Genomic DNA, 24,767 nt, shown 5'->3' with positions numbered 1-24,767 from the left:
TTCGGGTTAGTAGGTAACACATGCCTCCTAGCATGCATTGCCGCGCCAACAATGTAAACACCAATCAAAATTCATGTTCTGTGCTATTTTTTTATTCAGCTACTGTTCCAGTCGTTTCATTAATTGCTGGTTATGGTATTTGGGAACACTTTATTTAACAGCAGCGTCATAAGACTGTCATAATTATGACATGACACTATCATGGGCATTAATCAATGCTTATAACAGATGTCATTAAGTGTCATTCGACAAGTTATGTTAATAACGCCATTTATATCCAGCTCGGATCTTTTGCATCCATTCAAAAGTGAGATCATTTGCCGGATAACACGAATGACATCTGTTATAAACATTCACTAATGCTCGTGACAGTGTCATGTCATGATTATTATTGTGTAATGACAGTTGTATGGCACCACTGTCAAATAGTGTGTCACCAAATAGCATAACTAGGAATAAATGAAACAACTGGAACAGTAACAGTTATAAATAATTAGCAAATATCATGAATTTTGATTGTTATTTTCATCTGGAGCACTGCAATACATGCTAAGAGGCATGTTGGTAGCAACCGGGTTGACAGCAGGTGGCAGCAGAGGTTGAATGTCTCCCCCAAGGGAGCAGTAATGGCCAAATGAAGCTTTGCAGCCAATTGATTCAAAGCTTCATGGTGGTTTATTTGGTCTTATGACTGTCGTATGATGCCGATTGTCAAATATAGTGCTACCAGTTGATATCTTTTGGTCTAAATATCCCATAATACGGTGGGGACAGCTGCGGCTTATAGTGCAGTGCGGCTTATCTATGAACAAATGCCGTTTTCGTGTCACATTTGGTGGGTGGCGGCTTTTAGTCAGATGCGCCTTATAGTGCGAAAATTACGGTATATACATTGAAAAAAAATCTCGTGGCACACCGCAAACCAAAATTGCTTTCTGTACAGTATATTTATTTGTGTATAATTTCTCAGTATTTATACTTACTCAGTGTGAAACTTGAGCCTGTATGGATGAACACAAGCCGATATCCTGGCAGGAATTTTGGTTAACAGCTCTTAGTCTCTCTGATTTTATTTTTTTTTGTTGCAGTTAGGCTTCAAAAGCTCAGAATTATCAGACAGGGGGACTTTAGCAATGTATTTAACCGCATAGGGGCAAGCATCTCGCTGACAATGGCTTTGCAGGCAGGTAGTATTGTCTCTGCCACGATATGGGACTTTTTGGATTTAGCAACAAGTTCAGCAACAAGGTAACTGGCTTTGAGGGCTTTGTCATTTACCTTTGTAGTTTTCTCAAAAAGGTTTCTCTGTGTTTTTACAGAGGTGAACAAAATAGTCCATCGACTTGTTTTGAAACAAGGGCAAATGCAACTGCTCATGGCGCGTTCAAGAACTGCTCGGATTTCTAGCCATCAGCCACCTTGCTGTCCTCGACAATTGGTTGGAATAAAACGGGGGAGGATTGATAGTCTCACATATGGATGAAATGGAAAGGACACTTTCATGTATGTCGACACTTGACGAGTCTAATCAACTGAACTGAATAGACTCTGTACAGTAGATGTGCTGAGGTGCGTATTGTCGCGGACAGCAAGGTGGCTGATTGCCTGAAATCTGAGCAGTTCTTGAACGCGACACAAGAAATACCTTGCTCATTTGCACACGACCGCAACCTTCTACCTACTCCTTCTTTCCTACTGCAACTCCGCCTGACGACGTACAAAAAAAAAAAAAAAAATGCGATATTGGATATTTTCTCGCGGCACACCTGGCGATCCCTCACGGCACACTAGTGTGCACACCAGTTGAAAAACACTGGTTTAGGCTATAGTTATCCGAAAAACTTAATATGTTACGGGAACAGATTTAGCCTGTTGTTCACGTTTTTGCCATTGTTACTTTAAAGTATAATGTTTGCTCATGTTTTTTAATAAATTGAAAAATTATGCTTTCTTTGACTGGGGCGACTTATACTCAGGTGCGACTTATAGTCTGAAAATCACGGTAATGTTTTTCATAAAAACTAAAAATAATCACTTATGCTATAAAGGATTCAGGGTGAATACTAGGGGTGAAACGATACATCGATTCGATCGCTTCGTGGATTGGTTCATCCAATCAAAACAATGGAAATGCACAGCGTTGATCAACAGTCATTTTTGAAGAAACTGTTTTGTTAATAAGAATGGCCTTCATTCAAATTTCTAACACGTTTTGTCAAAAAATAATCGAACAAGGCAAAATTGCTTTGTATTTTTTTATTGTTTCAGGTGAATGAAAACTGATTGTGTTATATCCGTACATAAACTGATCGAAAGCCCTTGAATCAACTTTGTTATATCATAAAATATCGTATTGTTGACCAAAGACTCAATACCGTGTTTATGGTCATAAAGTTGGTGATTTACATCCCTACGAGAAGCTTAAAGACCAAATGTGAAGTAATTTCAAAACATGCCAAATAGGGTCACAATTAAAGTTATTAAACATTGTCCAACAAATAAAGCATGAAAAAATAATTGATATGTTGTATATTTGACAAAATAATCGCGTTTCCGAAGTTCGAGCCTGAAAGGGGACGAACCTGGAAGTGATACGTCACACCGAGAACAGCGATGGCAGCGCTCCATACGGCCGCCATACAAAGCCCTTCAAACAATGATTCAAACAGCGAGATAAGCGATAGATCGAGCGCAAGGGAGGAGATCCAAGTTTTTGAAGAGTTGGAGGATGCTAATCAGGATGCAAACAATGTGCCTAGACTACCTGACATGGAATGGAGGCAAGACCCATCAAGATTACAAGATTGGTAAGATATAGGCTGTTATTATTTTCATGAATTGAGGATGCAGGCATTTGCACATAATTTTATGTTTTTGTCTATCTAATGACATTGTTTAAAAAAAAAAAAAAAAACAGACTTCATGTACATTTTGGCAGATCCGTCAGCTCTCGTGCATATAAAATAATAATTTAAAAACGTTGGGGGGAAAGAAGGAGATGAGTCGTTGATGGCTTTCTCCACTTTATTGTGGCAACAATAAGAAAACAAAATAATAGCGGACTGCCGCCACATTCGACCGCGAAGTTTTGCTTCTCACTCATTTCCCCCTCGCCTCCTACTACTCACAGCTCTCCAGTCCCAGCGTCTCTCAAACGGATCGTGCATAGTGTCTTGTTATGAACTTTTTGTTGACAAAAGTATCGAAACCACGACGTGCTGACAACTTTGTTTCTTTATTAACACATGGAGCTAACAGTAAGAACACAGCTTGGGGCTCTCGGCAGGCTGTGCGGAGCGATAGGTAGAGCCTGTAGAAATGGCGTCTAATGGCGTGAGGAAACGTAGTTTTTTTCACACACGTGAACAGATTACAAAGCACCACTTCCGTGTTGTCCCGAGACTACATTTCCCATGATTCACTGCGTGACCTGTGCCGCTCGCTGATTCGCTGCGAGATACAATACCGAGATGCAATACATAATACAAATACAAATAAATGTGCACAAACTCACCGGCGTTTGTGTGTCTCTTACGGCAACGTGACCGTGAATTACCGCGACGCCGACCCGCTTATATGCACATCCACACTCCTTTCCCGATTGACAGTGGATTAACACTTTCGGACAAGATCGTAGATGACGCACAATTTAAACACGCTTAACCTAGCGAACGCAACAACAACTATGATAGGGGATTGCCACGAGTTAGCTTTCGGCTAACGTCGCTAGCTTCTACTGTTCATTCTACAACAGTTGGCAGCTCTGCTTTGACAAAGTCATCAGTCATCTATACAAAAATCACACTTACTTTTTGGCAAATCCTTGATCATAAGCAGACCGGTTGAGGAAGCAGGCATCTTCGAAGTCTTTGTAGCAAAGAACACGACTCGATGATGGCGTGAAATTCATTCGCTTAGTGCACACAAAAGATGTCCATTTACGTGCCCTGCTATCCTTCAGCCACTCATAGAACTTTTCTTTAGATTGAGAACAATACATCGCCAAACACCACCGTGGCATCTTACCGAGAAGCAATGCAACTAGAGATGTGATGCCGATCGATCGGGTCCGATCACGTCATTTTCAAAGTATCGGAATCGGCAAAAAAATATCGGCCATGCCTTTTTTTAATATATATATATATTTTAATTAGATCGTTTTCTAAATGTTTTTAACGTTACAGACATAATATGATACACTAATCCAGAGTCTTTAGTTTAGGCTTAAGGTAGGGTTATCAAATTTATCCCGATAACGGCGGTAATTAATTTTTTAAAAATGTATCATGTTAAATATTTAACGCAATTAATGCATGCGTTGCACGACCCACTCACGCATTGTCGCGCTCAATCTGTAATGGCGCCGTTTTACCCATTTAGAGAGATAAAAGGCAGCGTAAAATGAGTAGAGTGAATTTTGGCAGCCTTTGGAGCCTTTTTTTTAATTGGCTAAAACCTTACAATCCCTCTCCCTACGATTAGAAATATCATGGGAAGCAATGTCGGGAAGCAAGGTAGCAATTGATCTTTTTCTTAACACCTTATGTTATTTCCCAATGCAGAGAACATATTGTATGTCAATTGGTAGCACTACGCACAGTCATGGTTCCACTTCCCATCATGCATTTGGGTTGAATGGCTGCAGTATCATTTACTGAAAGCTCAACAAATACACTAGATGGCAATATTTAGACACAATATACAAAGTCACAAGTCTTTCTATCCGTGGATCCCTCTCACATAAAGAATGTTAATAATATAAATGTCATCTTGAGGATTTATTGTCATAATAAACAAATACAGTACTTATGTACTGTATGTTGAATGTATATATTCGTCCGAGTTTTATTCATTTTTTTCTTAATGCATTGCCAAAATGTATATGATCGGGAAAAATTATCGGGAATGATTGGAACTGAATCGGGAGCAAAAAAAAAAAAGCAATCGGATTGGGAAATATCGGGATCGGCAGATACTCAAACTAAAACGATCGGATTGGGAGCAAAAAAACATGATCGGAACAACCCTAAATGCAACAATACTGTGTGTATGGCGGACTTCGCTCGCAGTTCTCGGTGTGACGTAATTTCCGAAGATTGTCGAAGAAAAGCATTTTCGTTGTCAAGGGCGTTGCTATGGGTTAAACAAAGAATCTGGAAGGGTTGCGTTAAAAAAAAGTAACGAAAATATGCTTATAATTGTTTAGCCATTGATATTATTCAAAAACATGGTTGGCCAACCTTACTTCACATTTGGTCTTTAATTTACTGGCTGCTTCATTTATTGGCTGCGTATTCATTTGAAGTTAGACTGCCTTACCCAGTTCAAATGAATTTGACGTCAATTGCTGTCAATAACACTGAAACATGGACAACCATTGTCACAAATGCCATATTCTCTTTAAAAATATGTAAAACACAAACTAAAACAACAAATCACAAAAGTTCGCCATCTAGTTTACATGTTTTACATGCTTCAATACGAGAAACCTGACTCCAGCCAAGGTATCCGAGTGAATCAGTCAGGTGAGCGCATCACAGCCAATAAAGCAGACAGGCGCATTCATGTATAATTCAGGTGTTTTATATGACGAACAATGCTCCCGTACGGCTGTGCTGGAAAAAGAATCCCAGAGAAAAGCCCTTTTAAAAAGGTAATCCCTGTGCCCGAATCCCTGCACCTTTTACTGCTCCTCTTTAATGAATAGCTGTCCAATAAGGCCTTTTATTGTCTTAGCATATGTTGCTTTTATTAGGGCAAAATAATTAGGTTGTGCGGATCACTTCGGAAGTCCTGTCGTCGCCGGATAAAAATGAGATTGTTTCACAGTCGCTGCGCAAGTCCTTCCTACTGGCTGTCATTTTCCCCTTGGATGCCTCGCGTCCTACAGCCGAGTCCTATCCTCACCTCCTCCTTTGCTCTTGCCCTCACCTTTTGTTATTCCCTTACGTGGGCGTTCGATGTAAGCGGATGACTGACACTTGGTTGATTTTATCTGGTGCAGAAAAATGGAACGATGAGAGTCTTTTCTTGTCCCTCCTCTAGAGTTTATCTCAATGTTCCTCTTTCAACCACTTCTAGTGATTTCTCACAAAGTAACAGATTCATCTGGGAATAGGATGCATTTGCTGGCTTAGTTGTTACTATAACTTGAAAATAAGCTGTACAGCTCTGTTAGGTTCACTTCAATTCAGTAGGAATGGATAATGTATTAGTCTTTCTTCAGTGTCTGTGAGTTGGTCAGACACTTTTAGGTGGCCTATCCTGGTTATGCCTGACTTTGTATAAATAATGTGATACACATTATTTGATGTGAAATAATTATTTCTTTATGTGGGATTTTTTCCCCACTGAATAAATTCACTTGTATTGAAGGTTGGATTTTTCTCTTTTTTTCCATTTAAGTCCCATATTATTTAAAATTTTAAAAATTATTAGAAGCTAAAAAACACATCTTAACCAGGGGTGCAAATAATTATGGAGGGCACTGTATGTCATTAAAATAGTAAGTTAGCAGTCATTTGTTTTGTCTTGGTCAATCCATTTACTTGGCTATCTGACAGTCGGTCCAGTCATTTGTTTTGTCTTGGTCAATCCATTTACTTGGCTATCTGACAGTCGGTCCATCAGTCAGTCCTGTAGGTCAATCGTTCCATTATTTGATAGCAGTTGATCTTTGTGGATCAGTGGTCCATTGGTCTGTCTTGGTCGGTTGGATCGTTGTTTATCCTGGTTGCTCCCCGTTGATCGGTCTTTCATTTCCTCCATCGTGGTCGGTTGACCGGAATTCCTTGGCTAATTTAGTGCAGGTCGGTTCATCCATCAGTTGTTCGGTCTTGGTTGGAACCTTAATCTTTAGGGTGCTTTTTCCATTTGTTGTTCTGTGGTTTCATCTGATTGTCGATTCCGGATATGATTGGTCGGTTTGTTGTCAGTCCCAGTTAATTTGTTCGCCCATTGGTCCTTGTCATTTAATGCTTCTGAGGTAGTTTTATCAAGCTCTGTCTATCCTTGCTAGTGATGCCCTTTAGAACAGTCTGAAAAATGAGACAGTTCTAACTTTTGTCTGTAAATTTTATTGTTGGAGTGACTTTATCTGAGTAAAAAAAGGAAAAGCTTGAGCGGTCATGTTGAAGGAATAGAAAGAGAAAGGAGAGTTGGGGGTGGAGCGGCACAGTCTCCAGACCCTAATGCCCCTCGGGGGAACACGTTGCCAGTAGGTGAGCATTAGCCACATCCAGTGGGCTAATGGAGGCTATGAATTAGAGTTTAGCACCGGCCGATGACCAGGAGAGGCTTAATCACAGGGGGGAGAGCCGTGATGGTCAATTTGCGGGGATCACTCCGATTACCTGCTCCTGGAAAGGTTGGACGGGCTTCAGTGCAGTCGGTGATTTGTTCTATTTCTATTAAAAGCTGACCTTTTATTTGCGCTGCGCATTTAGCAAAGGTGCTACACTTCCACGCTAACCCCTGGACTACCTCTGTTGGGGGACGCAGGTCAGCAGAGTTGGCAAAGGGATTCACTAGTGCCAAAGTAAAGATTTTTTTTTTCTTTCAATCATCTTTAGTGCCTGTTTCGATAATGTTCAATGTTGCTGCTACATAATTTCACTTACTTTTTTTGTTGTTACTTAGGTTCATTGGTTATTGACAGATTCAAGTACAGATTTATACTTGACACAGGTCAGGTTTCGGTAAGTCGGGGTCCGTTTTTCAGTACGAGAAAGGTGCTAATCTGCTCACCTCCTGCTCCGCTGGGCAAACTGAATGGAGGGACAGCTTGTTTATTTGAGGGGGGCACACGTTAGCCAAAGGTCCCGCTACAGCTGGACCGAGCACGCTCAGTTGAGCTGTCAGCTCGCAAAGGTTACCACGGCTGAGCTCCGCACACACAAACACAGGCATTCATTTCAAAGAAGGTCTTTGCGCCAGCACAATCTGTTCCACGATGCTGGTCACCTCCCATTTGGAAACTATATTTCACATACGGGGTTCACTCGCTATATCGTGGTTTCATAGAGCAATCTTTTATTATGGTTTCACTGTACACTTACTGTAGTGCCATAGTATGTGAGAAAAGAGCGCCGCAGTCACTAAAGCACTTTTCAGCCATTTATTGAACATCAGGAGAACTAAACGCAATGTGGGCCACTGCTCACGATCACACACTCGAACGCTGAATGGTCCCACCTGACCATTTTGTTTAAAATTTACCCAAAATATCCTCAACATCGATAAACCACAGAAATGATCAAATATTTGCATTAACTTTCTTTTTTTTTTTTTTTTTTTTTTTTTTAATACTTAGTTGAGGTATACCTCATTAGTGTTTTTTCCCAAAAATATTTGTTGTAGGCTAATTGAACACTCCAAATTAGGGCTGTTATGATCGCATATTTTTTGCACGCAAATCTAAGTCACCTGATTTTGAGGATTGGCTGATATCGAGTCCTGCTCCGATACCGATTTTTGGTCACTTCCTATTAATTTGGAGACATTGAATCACATGGCTGAATCCAGCTACTTCCTGTTAAGACCAACATAACGAAAGTTTTTGTTTGAGCGATTGTTTTTTTTTAATGCATTCGTAATTTACTTTATAGGTATACTTAGGCTGTTTTTTGTGGAAATATTTGTTGAGAGCGTTGAAAAAAAAAAAAAGTTAGCATTTTATAGAATTTAAGCTAGCTGACTTTTGCTATGCAAATTATCCAATTGTTCTTTTGTTATACTTAGATTCTCATGTGTTCGCATTTAATGCTGTATCGAAAGTGCAATCTTAGCAAGCCTTTATTTTACATGTCCTAAAATTTATTCGACAATGTTCAAATGTTCCGAATTCAATTACTCGATTATTCTAACTAACTAGTTGATTGATTAATCGACTAGTAAAATAAACGATAGCTACAGCCCTAAACGTGCTGTGGCTTACGATGAAAGTAGAGCTGAAACGAATACTCAAGCAACTCGAGTAACTCGAGTTTAAAAACTGATGCGAGTAATTCTATTCACCTCGCGGAATCTCTAATTTTGCCAGCTCTAAGCATCACGTTTTGCCTGGGCTACTTTTAATGCGGGACAACGCGCTGACGTCACGAGCGTAGAGGAAAAAGCAATAAAAAAAATAAATAAATAAAAAATTTTAAACTTAATGCAGCCGACAGCTGCTACAAACTACGCCGACGTTTGCTAAAAACTACGCCCGCATGATGCTAATGTGGTAGCAGGTAGTGTCCAATGCGTCTCTTAGATATCGCATGCATTTAGAACTAGATGTGACATGACAGACTTGGCCGCGTCTGGGCAGCGTTAGTAAACAGCCGCCATCTTTAAGCAGTAGACTTCCCAGCGCTAATAAATTTAACATTACTGTCACTCGCACACGTAACGTTAGCCCTTCGGTGGGCTAGGTTTCTATTGATTATGACCACTGTCGATGAGTGGCTAACGTGTCTTACATACAGGCTTTATTTAATCTGTAAAAACAAAGCGCTGTAGAGTGATGAGGGTGTAAAACTAAAACATAATAAAGCTAACTGTCAGTTTTAGCTCAGTAGTCATTGCTGAATAAAACACCAAGTAGCACTGGCCCCTAATGTGCTCCAATACAGCAGCCTGCAGGTATCATACATTTATTTTGAACACTGCAAAAAATCCTATCAGTACTTACAGTTTAGACTAACTTAAAACTTAACTAGAACTTGAAAGTAGCTTGACACAAATGGAAATTAAATTGAAATACGTGGGAAAAACACATAGCTTTCAAGTGATGTGTGTTATTAAGCGTAATTACATTTTTAGGGAAGAAATATGTTGTTGTTGTTGTTTTTTGTTTTGTTTTTTATAAGATCTAGACGTTTTTTGAGTGAAAGCAGTGAATTTTTTTTTCTAGTCAAATCTGAGATGCAATTGTTGGCTGTTTTCAACAATGTACATTGAAAATAAAGACTGATTGACTGAAAATAGTTCAATATTGGATTAAATGTCTTTTTTTCTCATGTATATTTATAATTGCTCTTTAACTAAAAAAAAAAAAAACGTTTTATTCGATTACTCGATTAATCGATAGAATTTTCAGTCGATTACTCGATTACTAAAATATTCTATAGCTGCAGCCCTAGATGAAAGTAACGATGTTAGTTTTAATGAAAATTTTGGACTACTTGAATGTTAGTTTTGAAGTTTGTACACAAAATATTTTTACCTTGGTCTAAAAAAGTGTGACAACCACTGTGATGGTTGAATTATTGTGTATAACAGCATTACTAATTGCTCTGATTGTGGCCTGTACTTCAAAGAAACACTCCAACATGATTTCAATGGTTATTTATTAAATGTAAAATATCTTTAGCACAGGTTAAAAATCAGACACCTCCATCTATGTTTAAACATCACATGTCGGGGAGAAGGAAAAACAAATAATAGAAAAGGGAAAACATTTTGTCGATATAGAAGCACAATCCATATGAAGTCCCACTTGAATGAATGAGAGCAATATCATCCACCAGGTTGGGCAGAGCACACCTCAGAAATTAGGGGAAAAAACATCACTTGACCACCAGTGGATCCAATTATTGGCCGGGCCAGCTCCACTCAGGCCTGGCTGCCTTGCCAACTTCTGAGTTGTCCCCATCCCACTCGTATGCTCTGCCTCGAACCTCGTTTTTTTGCATCGTAGCACTGCCAAAGCGACCCAGATGGAGAGCAGGAACACACAAGCACCCACAGGAGGAAGAAAACAGGAAGACTTGTACACACACATGGTCTTAGAATACAGAATATTGCCTGACAATATCTAATTTTTTACTCCTATATTTTCCATTTTCTACTTTTTTTCTTCAGTTTTTTTCATGGACATGCCATATGTCGGGAATTTATAAAAGTACCTGAAAGAATTGCTAGGTATTCAGCATGCATAGCAGGTATTATTGTAATAATTTTTGGGAAATATCTACAAGTCGGCTTGTATGTACAAAAACAGACTGTTCTACAGTTCTGGCTTTATTTACATCCGGGTCGATGTCGTAGTTTACAGATGGTGGAGTGAGGACGGGGGCAAGTTACATGCAATAATAGGACGCACGAGATAACACTGCAAAAAAAATAACATTACACCACACCCCCCCTTAAACACACACACGCACGTACTGTACTTGCTTTTGAATACGCTTTTTAAAGAGTTTTGCACACTGAAACTGTACAAGGGCCGTCTCGCGTTCTTCGGGTGTCAATGCAGACATTTGGAAGACTCGGATCACATCTCGGCATGTTTCCAGAGTTGTGTTTCTCCGTTTGTGTTGTTTGCGTGTGTATTTCTCTCCTAAATTGCCAATTGCACAGCAGTTCAACTTAGATAATGAAGTAAATTCACTTGATTAACGTTGCCTCAAATAGCAGTGGCAAGTGCATCCTGCATTATCATTAATATCACATTAGGAAGAATGAGAAGAATGGACCCGTGGAGGCCTATCGGCTTCACCGCGCATCCCGCTTTGAAGCACACGCCTCTGGAAAACACTTGAGATGGAATCAGGGGATTTACATTGACTTGGAGACAGAGAAAGACACATTTACATGTTTAAATGTACACACGTGGAGACTGTCCTCATGATCCATTGACACATGTGACAATATGTTGTGTTAGTTTGAATGTCAGATGATTAGTGAAAATTTTGGGCTCACATTTTGAATATGCAGTGATCCTTCGTTTTTCGGGGTCAGTGGGGACCCTCTGCGATAAACGAAATCCACGAAGCAGAGGCTTAGCTTATTTATACAAAAAATTGTTATTATTTTTTGGTGTGTTCAATGTATATTAGCATTGGAAAGAGATACATATAAGACAGGTTTTTTCCCTTTTTTTCCCCAAACTATAACAAAACTAACCATTTTATATATATTTTAATAAATGGTTTTCAAGCACTTCAAATGTAATAATTATGATATGTTTTAAACGTGTTATTTTCCCACCGAATTATTTTTAATCAAGAACAATGTAGCAAAATACTTGTCTTTATTAAATGCTTCATTGCGTGAGTCCACTCAAATCCGCTCATGCTGCTCACTTACACACAATGAGTTCGTACGTGTTTAACAAGCTAAACGAGTTGGCTCATTTGAAGCTCTGCGCTCCCGAGCTTCTCTTGCAAGATTAAAGGTTTTACGCCTACCAGTCATCGTTACCGTTAACAAACAAACTGCAACTGCCCTGGTGAGTAAGAAAAGCAGCAGGAGGGAGGGTAAGAGGCTGTACGTGATCGGATCGAGAAATCTCTATAAAATAATGTATTTATTTATTTATATTTTAATTGGAAAAAAATATCTGCGATGGACTGAGAGCTTGAAGTTTGAAGCGCAAAGTAGCGAGGGATCACTGTATTCAATATTTAAACTGATTTAAAAGGCAGCATTCCTTCAAATTGGAGCAAAATTTGAAGTGTAATTCATCTGGAAGGTGTTTGATGGGGTTTAGTTCAGGGTTTTCAAGTGGGTTTCGATTTTTCAAATGTACAATTCTTAAAATGTCTTTTTGGATTAAAGTGACATAAGTATGTGCTATAAACTCAACATTTATAATATTTTGCTATTGAAAAAATTGGCCAATTTGCAAATTTACAATTGCTAACTGCGTGTTACTTTGTTTTTATATTATGTTATTAATTAATCAAAAATAAATGTTGGATAACCAATTGGATTTATTCTCATTATATGGCAATATTTCTTAATTTAGAGGCAAAGTTTCAGGTGTAGTTCTTCCAAAAAGTGTTGGATAGGGTTTAGGTCAGGGTTTTCAGACAGTCTTTTGGATCTTGCTTCTTGGAAGTTCACAAATTGTTAAATGTCTTCAGAATTTGGATTAAATAGACATCAATATTTGCTATAAAAACAAACATTTACGACATTTTTGTTTGATTGAAGTTACGATTGCCGAACCACAAGTGCTACTTTAATTTTTTTCAAATAGTTAATGAACCAATTAGTCAAACCTAAAATTGTTAGCTACCCAATTACACAATAACTCATTGGCTGTCGTTGACGGTGATGGATGTCCAATCCATTTAAACTGGGAGGGCAAGCAGAGATTATGTGTTTGATAAGGTTTAGGTCAGGGGTTTAAAGTGGCGCACCATTTTGTGCAAGGTAGGTTTGGTCTCAACATTGGTAGGGACGATATTCCTTAATGCAAAGAGTCATCCGAATAAGGGACGGCTAGCTTGACTTCGTTGTTCCTTGTGGAGGCTGGCTTGACCGCAGTAGTTTTGCAGGTTAGCAAGTTTAATGTTATGCTAACTCTGATGCAGGTTGGACTTTCAGCAGGAAAATTAGTGGTGTTTCCCCCACTTCCACACAACATTAACGTCTTTTTACATGATTTACGGAAAAAAAAAACTAATATCGATCCTCTCTATAGGGGGCGGAGGAGGCGGCATGTTGTCGACATGAATCTGTCGGGGCTGTGTGAGTATTTGTGTGTGTATCTGTGGCTGGAAGGGGGGCTTCAAGTCATCAGCCAACAAAACGTTCGTTTGAGGGGGGGGGAATGGACCGGCACATTCAGCAAGTGAAAAGGGATAAATGTAAGTCTGAATATAATGAAAATGGTAGGGTCTATTCTATCATTGCAACAAATGGGAAGGGAATCTAAATTAACTATATAACTCTTGCTTAAAAGTTGGTGGGGACAATTTGAGCATCCTGCAAAGTTGCTAGTGTTAAGACCCTGCGCAAACTTTTTTGGAAGTTCACAATTTTTAATTCGGATAAAAGACTCAACAGTATTTGCTCTAAAACTAACATATACCCCATTTCGTTATTGAATAAATTAGCGAATTTGCAAATTTTGCGAATGCTGAACCACAGCAATCGATTGCTGAACTCGTTAGCTGCCAATAGTGTCAGGGAATAAGTTGAGAAAAACAGTTTTTCCATGTATCAAACTAAACATTAATTTGCCCAACCCTGCATTCAAAGTTAACAAAAAGGCATCAGCACATTTTCCCCCACTAGTTCCATCTTCTAGTACGGCCAGTGTTTAGTAGCTAGACTCAAAGTCATGCCGTGTTGAAGGCGGAGCGCGCGAGTTTGAAAGCTAGCGGCATTCGTGTGAACCTTCCAGCTCAGAGAGACACTGCTTGGCATTTGTCCCGTCTTTGATACATGAGACGCCACGACCGGCCCAGTTATCGACCGGCTGGCAGGTTAGAGCGAGACGTCTTTTTCTCTTCAAATGTGGGCACCAAAGTTTCCTTCAAGCTTCATTGATGACAAATCTTAGAACCTTTTTTTTTTCCATTTGCATTTAGCATGTGGAAGCGCAGCTGTGCGTTCAAACGGCTGGCATATGCGCTTGTGAAATGCCATTCGAGCATTTGTTTCATATTTTTTTAGATCCAGCTTAACTCTTTATAGGGCTCTTATTTAACTCTTTGGTTGCCATTGACGATGCTATACATCCAATCCCTTTTGACTTGGAAGGGCTAGCAGCTAATGATGGCAATTGTCCAATTATGTGGGTTTTTACGTTCTTCTTTTGTGAATTTAAATTTTATCACTAGTACTGGGAGGGATGCCAATGAAGAAACGTTCATTCGTTGTCATCCCTCCCACTTCAAATGGATTGGACGTCTAGCACTGGTAGTGGTAGCCGATGAGTCAATATCCATGTTTTTTAAACTTTGGTATATTAATTCTCGTAGGTAAGGTGTTAAATACAGTGGGGCAAATAAGTATTTAGTCAACCACTAATGTTAATGATAATAATTGTCAACATGGTTAAACCTCAACCATGAGAGACAGAAAGTGAAAAAAAAAAAACAGAAAATCACATTGTTTATTTTTAAAGAATTTATTTGCTAATCATGGTGGAAAATAAGTATTTGGTCTATACCAAAAGTTCATCTCAATACTTTGTTATGTACCCTTTGTTGGCAATAACGGAGGCCAAACGTTTTCTGTAACTCCTTACAAGCTTTTCACACACTGTTGCTGGTATTTTGGCCCATTCCTCCATGCACATCTCCTCTAGAGCAGTCATGTTTTGGGGCTGTCGTTGGGCAACACGGACTTTCAACTCCCTCCGCAGATTTTCCATGGGGTTGAGACCTGGAGACTGGCTAGGGCACTCCAGGACCTTGAAATGCTTCTTACGAAGCCATTCCTTTGTTGCCCTGGCTGTGTGTTTGGGATCATTGTCATGCTGAAAGACCCAGCCACGTCTCATCTTCAATGCCCTTGCTGATGGAAGGAGATTTTCACTCAAAATCTCTCGATACATGGCCCCATTCATTCTTTCCTTTACAAAGATCAGTCGTCCTTGTCCCTTTGCAGAAAAACAGCCCCAAAGCATGATGTTTCCACCCCCATGCTTCACAGTGGGTATGGTGCAATTCAGTCTTCTTTTTCCTCCAAACAAGAGAACCTGTGTTTCTACCAAAAAGTTCTATTTTGGTTTCATCTGACCATAACACATTCTCCCAGTCCTCTTCTGGATCATCCAAATGTTCTCTAGCGAACCGCAGACGGGCCTGGACGTGTACTTTCTTCAGCAGGGGACACGTCTGGCAGTGCAGGATTTGAGCCTTTGTTACTGTTGTCCCTGTGGTCCCAGCTCTCTGTAGGTCATTCACTAGGTCCCCCCGTGTGGTTCTGGGATTTTTGCTCCCTGTTCTTGTTATCATTTTGACGCCACGGGGTGAGGAGAGAGTTTAAAGTCCGTGTTGCCCAACGACAGCCCCAAAACATCACCGCTCTAGAGGAGATCTGCATGGAGGAATGGGCCAAAATACCAGCAACAGTGTGTGAAAAGCTTGTGAAGAGTTACAGAAAACGTTTGGCCTCCGTTATTGCCAACAAAGGGTACATAACAAAGTATTGAGATGAACTATTGGTATAGACCAAATACTTATTTTCCACCATGATTTGCGAATAAATTCTTTAAAAAGCAAACAAAGTGATTTTCTGTTTTTTTTTTCAAATCCACATTCTGTCTGTCATGGTTGAGGTTTACCCATGTTGACAATTACGGCCCTCTCTAATATTTTCAAGTGGGAGAACTTGCACAATTAGTGATTGACTAAATACTTATTTGCCCCACTGTATATTGTTTGATTATGTAACTATTAAATTGAATCGATCGAAAATGGAAACATCCATCCACAATGGCCGGGTTTACGTGCAGGCGTTTTCTTTATTCCGATTAAAGCTCACAGCTTGAATTTGGCTTATCGGCAAATATTGTATCATTATGCAAAGATTTGTTCTGTATCATCAACATATTGTTTTGCACGCCTGCTAGTGCATGTTACAAATGTTTGTACGTCAAATAATGCACTGTTCTTTCTCATTTTTCATATTTATTTGGAATGGATGTCTGTCACTATCCGTGGCATTTAAACATGATCATTAACTGCCAGCTCTCTGTCAAAACAGATCTATCACCGTCATTGACAGCGAACAAGTTAAGTCCGATGTTATGACTAAGGAATAAATGGCTAATAGCCGCCCTCAGTGGTGGGACTCTGGCTCTTTCCTCTGTCAGATAAAGAGGTGAAAACATTTCATGCATCCAGCCTTGATGTTCACTTTGGTGCAGTTGAAAGCTGTCACAGTAGCTTTTTCTATATTTTTCCTCATGAAAGCAAAAGAGCGTCCTAGCTAACGTGTGTAATTCCGCCTGACATATTCAGCCCCGCTTTGGTTTTGAGAATGTCACAGATCTGGCATTAATATCCTTGCTAATTACTGACTGACCGACCGAAGCACAGAGAGGGAACTTAGCATCTAAGCATTGTGCATTTTGATGCCTGTAAATGTAGCTTAGAAGACTTACTGACAAAGAGCCATGTTATGTGTGTGAGTGAAACCGGTATACATTTCAACTTGTGTCATTCCCTAACAACTTCCCCAAAGTTGTACTAATTCCATCCAATCGTTCATTTTTCTAAAGCATCTAGTCTAACTGGAGTTACAGGGAACATGAGTACACAAGCATCCAACCAAATCACATTAAATATACAGTATGTTACATGGTTTGATATATGATATCTGTTCATCTGGAGTCCTACAAGGCTCAATTTTAGGTCCCATCCTGTTCTCACAATAGCTGCTTTGCATCCATGCATTTTCTTGTCCGGGGTGGCGCATCTAAAAAGTGGGGTACGCCCTCAACTGGTTGCCAGCCAATCAGAGGCCCCATTTAGACAAACAAACATTCACGCTCGCATTCACACTGTCTGGCAATTTCAAGTCTTCAATGCATGCCTGTTTGGAACGTTGGAGGAAGCCCAAAGAAAACCCGCATAGTCAAACCCCGAATCTCAGAACTGCGAGGATAACCACTAGTCCGCTGTGCTGCCTCGCATTAGTTCAGTGTGAAAAATATACATATTCAGACCTTCTCTACAGTGAACCCTGCTATTCGCTGGATTTTAATTGCTATTAATTTCCACGAGATGGCAGCAAAGCACAAAACCGTAAATTAGTTAGCAAAAAAATTTTTTAAAAATTCTGCGGATATGCGAGGGTTCACTGTAAACAAAAAAAAAGCCTCCATCCATTGTAGTATTCTTGTTCACGTGGTCCCATAGACACTCAGTAGAGACATAGATAAATAAATATATGTATATAAATATATGTACAAGAAAGACAGCATGTCCAGTTTGCTGAGTTCATGTGTGTGTTTGGTTTGTGTTTCCGCAGCAACAAGGCGCCGCCACCACCGTGTACTGCGCCGTGGCTCCCGAGCTGGAGGGCCTTGGGGGCATGTACTTCAACAACTGCTTCCGCTGCGAGCCCTCCATCCAGGCGCAGGATCCCGACGCTGCCGTCGCCCTGTGGGAGCTGAGCGAGCGCCTGGTCGCACGCGGTGACGAGACCGTCGCCCGTATCCGGGCCCTCTGAGGGTGAGGGAATTGTCAGTGTTGGCTCAGCAAATGAAAAAAGAGGAAGGGTCTCACTGACTGAGTTGTTCGATAGAGCTGCCAAAAGCACTACTGGGTGTATGGACACGCCACAATGGTGAGGGGGAGGGTCACATGTACACTACTTGGCAAGAAGTGGGAAAGATTTACACGAGGGTCCAGGTTCTTTTCTGTTTTAAACACTCGTCACTGAAAGTCTTTGTATGACGTGCTCTCTGTGGTTTATGTATCAATAGTTGGAGTAAGTAGTATTAGGGCCACAATGAAATTAACCCCTTCAGGGACAGCGGTCACTACTGTGAATGACTATTCCTTTAACCCTTATCAGGCAAGTGACTATTTTTGGTCATTTAAAAAAACTTTAGTACAATGATAACCGAAACAAAATGAATGCAATTAAAATGAATAAAAACTGTTTACGGCCCTAAGTAACACTCTAAAGTTGTTGTTTTTTTTTTGTTTTTTTTTCTTCCTCCATAGTATCTAAGGCATTGCATGCCATTGACAATAAATGTCCCATTCATTTAAACTGGGAAGACTAGCTGTGAATTGTCATGTTTCAATGCCATTGAAACATTCATGATTTCATTACAGTGGTACTTCTACATACAAAGTTAATTCGTTACAGGAACTTGCTTGTAAGTCGAAATGGTCGTATGTCGAGCAGGATTTTCCCGTAAGAATACATTGTAATTCCATTAATTCATTCCACAACCTGAAAACCTACACTAGATCCTTAATAAATGCTGCTGGTACTATTGCAAGTAGCAATTACACGGAGCAGAACAAATAAATTATGAATTAAAATCATAATGATAATATAATAATAATAATAATACCTGTAAAAATGTAACGAATCGGGTTCTAATGTGGTGAATGTGTTTTGCGTGGTGTCCCTGAACGCACCGCATGGCTTACTTGACAGAGTGAGAATTTTTTACTTTCTTTTCATATTCAGCTGCAGCGGACAGTAGGAATGTTGCGTTGCACAAGTTCTGAAATAAACAAACCTGACGATTTTTTGCCATGTTACCACAGTAATAATTGTCACCTTAACTTATAAAGATTGGCGGACGGAGGTTTTACGTCGGATGTCGAAAGCTCGTGTGTCGAATCAATCGTATGTTGAGGTACCACTGTAATTAGGCCCTCACTGTCAAAATGACATGGCCATCTAGCGCCTTCAACAATGGCCATTGAGTTAAATGAGCGCCCTGTCAGGGTTATTTAAAAAAAAAAAAAAATAATAATAATAATAAAATAAATCATAATTTGTGCATGAAAGGGTTGAAAAATATAATACAAGACAATTTATTAGTTTGAAGCCAATAAAATTACACCTTTCTAGGTGGAATTTGATGGCTCTACATTTAAAATTTTGCAGGAAAAAAGTACATTTTACAAGAGTACATTTGTTGTACTTGCAAGTCTTGCAAGAAAATAGCTATTAACAAAGAATTGAGAAAATGCTACAACTAGGAAACAAAGAAAAAAAGTTGCGGTATAATCAAAGTATTTAAAAAAAAAAATTCATAATAAAAAAAAATTGTTAGTGAAGTTTTAATTTTACAGTATAACGTGTGAAAGAGTCACAGTGTTACGGGAAAAATGTCATTTTGAGAGTAAAGTTTGAGTATTGCAATAAAAATCCATATACAAAGTAGAATTTGCAAGTAAAAAGTTGCATTAAGAAAAATGCGTAACATTTAAAATAAGTACAATTACAATACGACATACTTTATACAAAAAACATGGAATTTATAATGTGTGTTTGGTTATGTATTTTCTTCAAAAATTACTTTTTTATTCTCAAAACATTTTCCCTATATTGTGAAATTTTAGTACTGTTTCATTGTGGCCCTAATATTTCTTTTGTAAAAATTTCCCAAATATTTTTGTCGTTTTTCATATTCCGTGCATGTGTGTTGATCCTTCAGTGGGGGTCCAAAGAAAATATGGGAAACTCATAGATATACTAACACACATGGATTTAGGAGTCTTTACATACATCTGCAATAATTACACTATTTTTTTTCTTTCCTTCTTTTTTTTAAATAATGTCCCTATTATATCTGTACAATATTTACAACATCCTGATTTATGGACGTGTGCTAAAGGGGTGTGGACATCTTTTTTTTTTCCTTAGGAATTAACCAATTCATTTATAAACTGCACTCTGATAAGGTTTATTAAAATTGGAAGGTATGTTTTTTTCTTTTAGGAATAGGAAATATGGTTGGGATTCTTTTTTTTTTTAATCAGAGGAATGTGGTTGATTTCAGTGTTGTTTCTTTTGTCTTCTTCCTTCTTCAAGATCATTTTAGGGTAATAATGGGAGGTCAACGTTGCGCCACCGTTGACGGGGTTGCTTTTTGAGACCTTGTGCTTTATGGCAGTCCGGGTGCTGTACGTCCATCTTGAAACATTAGCGTTCCATTGAAGGATCTGTAAAACAAGCAACAACAAAAAAAAAGACCGATTTACACCCACAAATAAAAATCTCTTTCCAGTCATGTGTGTTTTTGCTTTTAAAGGCCAGTGTGTTCATCAGCTGGCCATTAGGGGGAGATATTTGTGTAGCCAATAAATGCACATATATTGTCTTGCTTGGCATATTTCGTAAATTTTTTTTTTTTTTTTTTTTTTAATTTACGAGTGCATGCAGGTGGGGTGTGTAAAAATCAAGAAGCAGCTGATCCCACAGATGCCCGCGCATTTCTGCTTTTTATGATTAATATTCCCAAATAAAAAGAACACATGCTCAGACACATGCTGCGTAGTGTCACACAGAAGGCGATAGTGCCGATGTGCCGTAATCAGCAGTGTGCACGCCAGCGCAGGTGTCTTATCGCTGGGATTTTCACACGGCGTTACAAAAATGGCAAACACACATTTTCCGGTGGGTTTTAAGACATTCACTGCCACTGACGGCGATAGGCGTCCAATCCATTTTGATTGGTTGACAGCGATAGTTCGATTGAATGTGATTATTCACTGCCAAAGGAGCGGTTGTTGAGTTTGTACGTGAAGCGCACTTGTATCTCAAATTTTCACTCCTATCTCAAGAAAATAAAAGAGTACTACTGCACGGGTCCATCTGGCGGTGGCTTGGAGCCCCAGACGTGGGGGGACCACCACGCTAGTCGGCAGCTGACCACGACTCCCGCCGCAGCTGGGCGCCATGGACCGGTGTGCCAGCCGCCAACGTCTCCTTCCACGGCTGTGCGACGCGGACCGCCACGCCAGTCCCGGACGCCCACCAGAGCAACCCGTTCGGTCACCTCACGTCTGGCGCACCTGATGCCCGCCTGGTGGACCCGTTCGGTTGCCCCATGTCTAGCATCCCGGACGCCCGCCCGATGGACCCGTGCAGTCGCCCCACATCTGGCATCCCGGACGCCTGCCCGATGAACCCGTGCAATCCACCCATGTCTGCCGCCCCGGATGCCCGCCCGATGGAGCTGTGCGGTCTTCCCACGTCTGGCGCCCTGAACGCCCGCCCAATGGACCCGTGTGGTCCCCCACGTCTGGTATCCTGGAGGCCAGCCTGATGGACACATGTGGTCCCCCATGTCTGCCGCACCGGATGCCCACCATATAGAGCTGTACGGTCCCCCCACGTATGGTGCCCTGGACGCCCGCCTGATGGACCCGTGTGGTTCCCCACGTCTGGTATCCCGGATGCCCACCCGATGGACTCGTGCGGTCGCTCGTGGTCTGGCGTCCCGGACACCCGCTCGATGAACTCATGTGATCCCTCCCACGTCGGGTGCACCAGACGCCCGACTGATGGACCCTTGCGCCCCCCCCCCCCCCCCCACATCTGGCACCCCGCACGCTCGCATGACAGCAACGCTGTACTTGTAAGATCTTTATTCTCGCAAGTTAGACAACAAGCATAATACACCGTAAATAATATGACATCACATCAAATATGAACATTAAAAAAATAGAATAATTAACCTTTATAAGACAAGTGACTTTAGCTATTTCATGGACTTTCTCATGATTGATTACCAGTGTTGTTTTCGTCAACAATGATGATAACGAAAATATTTCGTTGTTGAACAACAATTTTTTTTATGACGATGACGATCTAAAAATTTGGCTTGGGAGACTGGAACACAACAAGACTAACCCCACTTTTCGTATGAAAAAACGACAACGAGCTGAAAATGCGACATAAGTTTCTGTCATATGTTTACAATGCGTGACATTTTCATATTTAACGTGGAGTAGGTAACCTTGCATTGTAGCAGCGTTTGGGTCATGTCACTCATATGAGATGTGCTGCACCTCTCCTTCACTCTCATCACCGGAGTTTAGGATGTGTTTCAAGCTAGGCTGCACTCCATCTTGCTTGTTTGGAAACACATGGTAAAATTTGTTTTCTTATCTTGGCTGGAGAGAACATGCAGTGTTGCTTTAGCCTTTAAAGGTCTGTGCTGAGTGATTATTACACACTAAATGTAACTCGTCGTATTAGCATAGCATTTGCATTAGCATCAACTTTACCGTGGCAAACATCCTCTTATACGCTCGACAACTTTTTTTTTTTTTTTACTTTGTGTCTTCTAAACTGAAAATTATGTCCCGCGTTTCCTGAGTAACTGTCGACTAAAATTAGACAACAAAGTTAATTACACTGTTCAACAGAAAATTTGTTTCACTGATGGAAACCCGTAATTTTGGGGTGCTAAATCCGAATTAGACCTTTTTTTTCTCTACAGCCTGAAGGCCTGTCAATTTAACACTCTTGTTGTTGTTGGGGTTGTGTACACTATCATTTTTGTTTCTATCCAGACCACAATGAAATTTGGTAGGCATATTTTATATAAATGTGATAGACTGCAGACACAGGAGAATAACAATAGGCGCAATTTGACATATGCCCAGGGGTCAAAATGGGCGGGAACGGTCAGGAACGCAGTTCCGGTATAAGATTCAGGGCCGGAACTAAAATTCAGTGCCGGAATGCTGTTCCGGCACCGTATGGTGTTTTGATTCCGAAAATATGACGGCAACTGTCAAAATGTTATGTAAAAAAAAATAATAATAATAATACAAAGGTGCCACACATGCATTTCATCTCCAAGCAGAAAACAATCTACCAACATCGGATGTACATACACAAGTGTTAACAACAAGAATAATAAAGTGCTTGTGTAGCGTAATCCGTTTCCACCGATATTTATTATTTATTTTATTCCACAGACGGCATGGAGGTTTCACCAGCTGCTGCAGTTATCTGAGTCTGACAATGACGAATAATGTCAATGTGCGAATGCACGCAGCAAAGCAAAATGCCTGGACTCGTTTATCCGTTCAACTGGCTGACATACTGACATGTGATCACCAGAGATAGTTGGCTCTGATTGGTTCAAAAGTGCATGTTTTCTGAAACAGAAAAAAAAAAAAAAAAAAAGGGCAATGCAACAAAATGGATCGCATCTTTAAGAGCAAGGAAAGAGTTAAGGTGGCTTATTTATCATATTTAGTTTTATTTGCTCTGATGTGGAGGTTTAGAACATCTTATCTGTCAATGTGCACTTTGGACTTATATTTGTTCATATAGGCTACTTATTCATTTGCTTATGATTTAAAAACAGTCAATGTTTGCGAGAGCTTAAAAATATATTCCATTTCACTCTGCGTTATATGTCATTTGAACTTATTTTTCTGAATGTATGTTTTATCTTTATTATTAAAAACACAACAAAATGTAAATGTTTACATTATCTTCAATTTTAGTATATATCCTATGTTCTTATGCAGTTGAAATTGAGATTTGGCATTTAGTATGTGAGGAAATGAGGGAAAATAAAAATTAGGAGATGGAGGTTGGGGTTATAGCTGTTTTTGTTAACTGTTATTTTGCAAATCATCGAAAAAATACTATTTTGAATGAAAATCAGTTTTGTATGTGTTATATATAACTGACCAAAACAGTTTTCTTTGCATTTCAGTAGTTTTGAAAAAAAATTAAAAATATTAAAATAAATAAATAAATAAATAACATTTCTGCCTCCGTGGCGACCTTTACGTTGGGGAGTTCCGGCAAGAAATTCTAACCACTTTTACCCCTTCATATGCCATTGTGAAAATCATTATGACAAGCTAATGCTCAACAATCCAGAAAAATGTATAACTATGCAAATTACTTTAAAAGCTATTGGGTGAAAATATATGAAGAATATTTAATATTTATATATAAAATACCACTAAAATAAGAATATCAAAAATGCATAAGAGAAAAAAAATGGATGGTAAATTTGAAATCAGCGACCAATTATATTGAATCAATTTTAAAACTCCTGCAACTGGAAAAAAAAAATATTTGTGTTTTTATTATAAATATATTCTTTTTTTTTTTTTTTAAGTTTAATTGCTTCATTATTATTATATATGTATATATTATAAATTTAAAACTATAACAGCATTTTAACAAAACCAAAATTAAAAAAAAAAAAAAAAAAAAAATCAAATGAATAGCCGATAAAGGGTTAAATACATTACAAAATAACATTTAAAAATTAAAAAAAATAAATAATTAAGAATAAACATGTTTTCTTTAAATGGAATCAGTCAATGCAACATGAAATATTCCACTTCATGCAAACTAATTTCCTAGTGAGAAGCAAACCAAATATTTCGAATTGTCAAAAATTAAACTGCTCTAGTCGGCTTGCTCCCTTAATGCATATACAGTAACATTTTCAATCCAACTTTTTTTCCATCATGTAATCTAGCAAACTTGTTACAATTTCGGACCACTTGTCACTATAGCCGAATGTAGTGGACTGCAAGAAGTGAAACAAAGAGCGTACTCGTACATGGACTAAAGGG

The 24,767-nt window shown here is 39.4% G+C and overlaps 2 protein-coding genes across 3 annotated transcripts in view; one reads left to right on the top strand and one right to left on the bottom strand.

The window, feature by feature from the left end:
* wwox (WW domain containing oxidoreductase) overlaps positions 1–21,689 on the top strand; it is a 449,092-nt gene extending 427,403 nt beyond the window's left edge. Inside the window, exons 9-10 of one of the 2 annotated variants that reach the window (XM_057836007.1) lie at positions 17,701–17,903; positions 20,236–21,689. In XM_057836007.1, the coding sequence (XP_057691990.1) occupies positions 17,701–17,901 (201 nt within the window). In that variant the 3' untranslated portion in view covers positions 17,902–17,903; positions 20,236–21,689. Of the gene's footprint in view, positions 1–17,700 lie in introns of both variants that reach the window. The other variant, XM_057836005.1, reaches the window with a different exon arrangement.
* The window catches only part of LOC130915853 (transcription factor Maf-like), a 127,951-nt gene continuing 119,102 nt past the window's right edge, over positions 15,919–24,767 (bottom strand). Inside the window, exon 3 of the mRNA XM_057836010.1 lies at positions 15,919–20,366. The gene's annotated coding sequence lies outside the window, so the exon portion shown is untranslated. The remainder of the gene's footprint in view (positions 20,367–24,767) is intronic.

Source organism: Corythoichthys intestinalis, chromosome 5 (assembly GCF_030265065.1).
Source record: "Corythoichthys intestinalis isolate RoL2023-P3 chromosome 5, ASM3026506v1, whole genome shotgun sequence".
In the NCBI taxonomy this organism is placed as follows: domain Eukaryota; kingdom Metazoa; phylum Chordata; class Actinopteri; order Syngnathiformes; family Syngnathidae; genus Corythoichthys; species Corythoichthys intestinalis.
The sequence above is the reverse complement of the archived record's forward strand: the minus strand, read 5'-3'. Positions and strand labels throughout refer to the sequence as shown.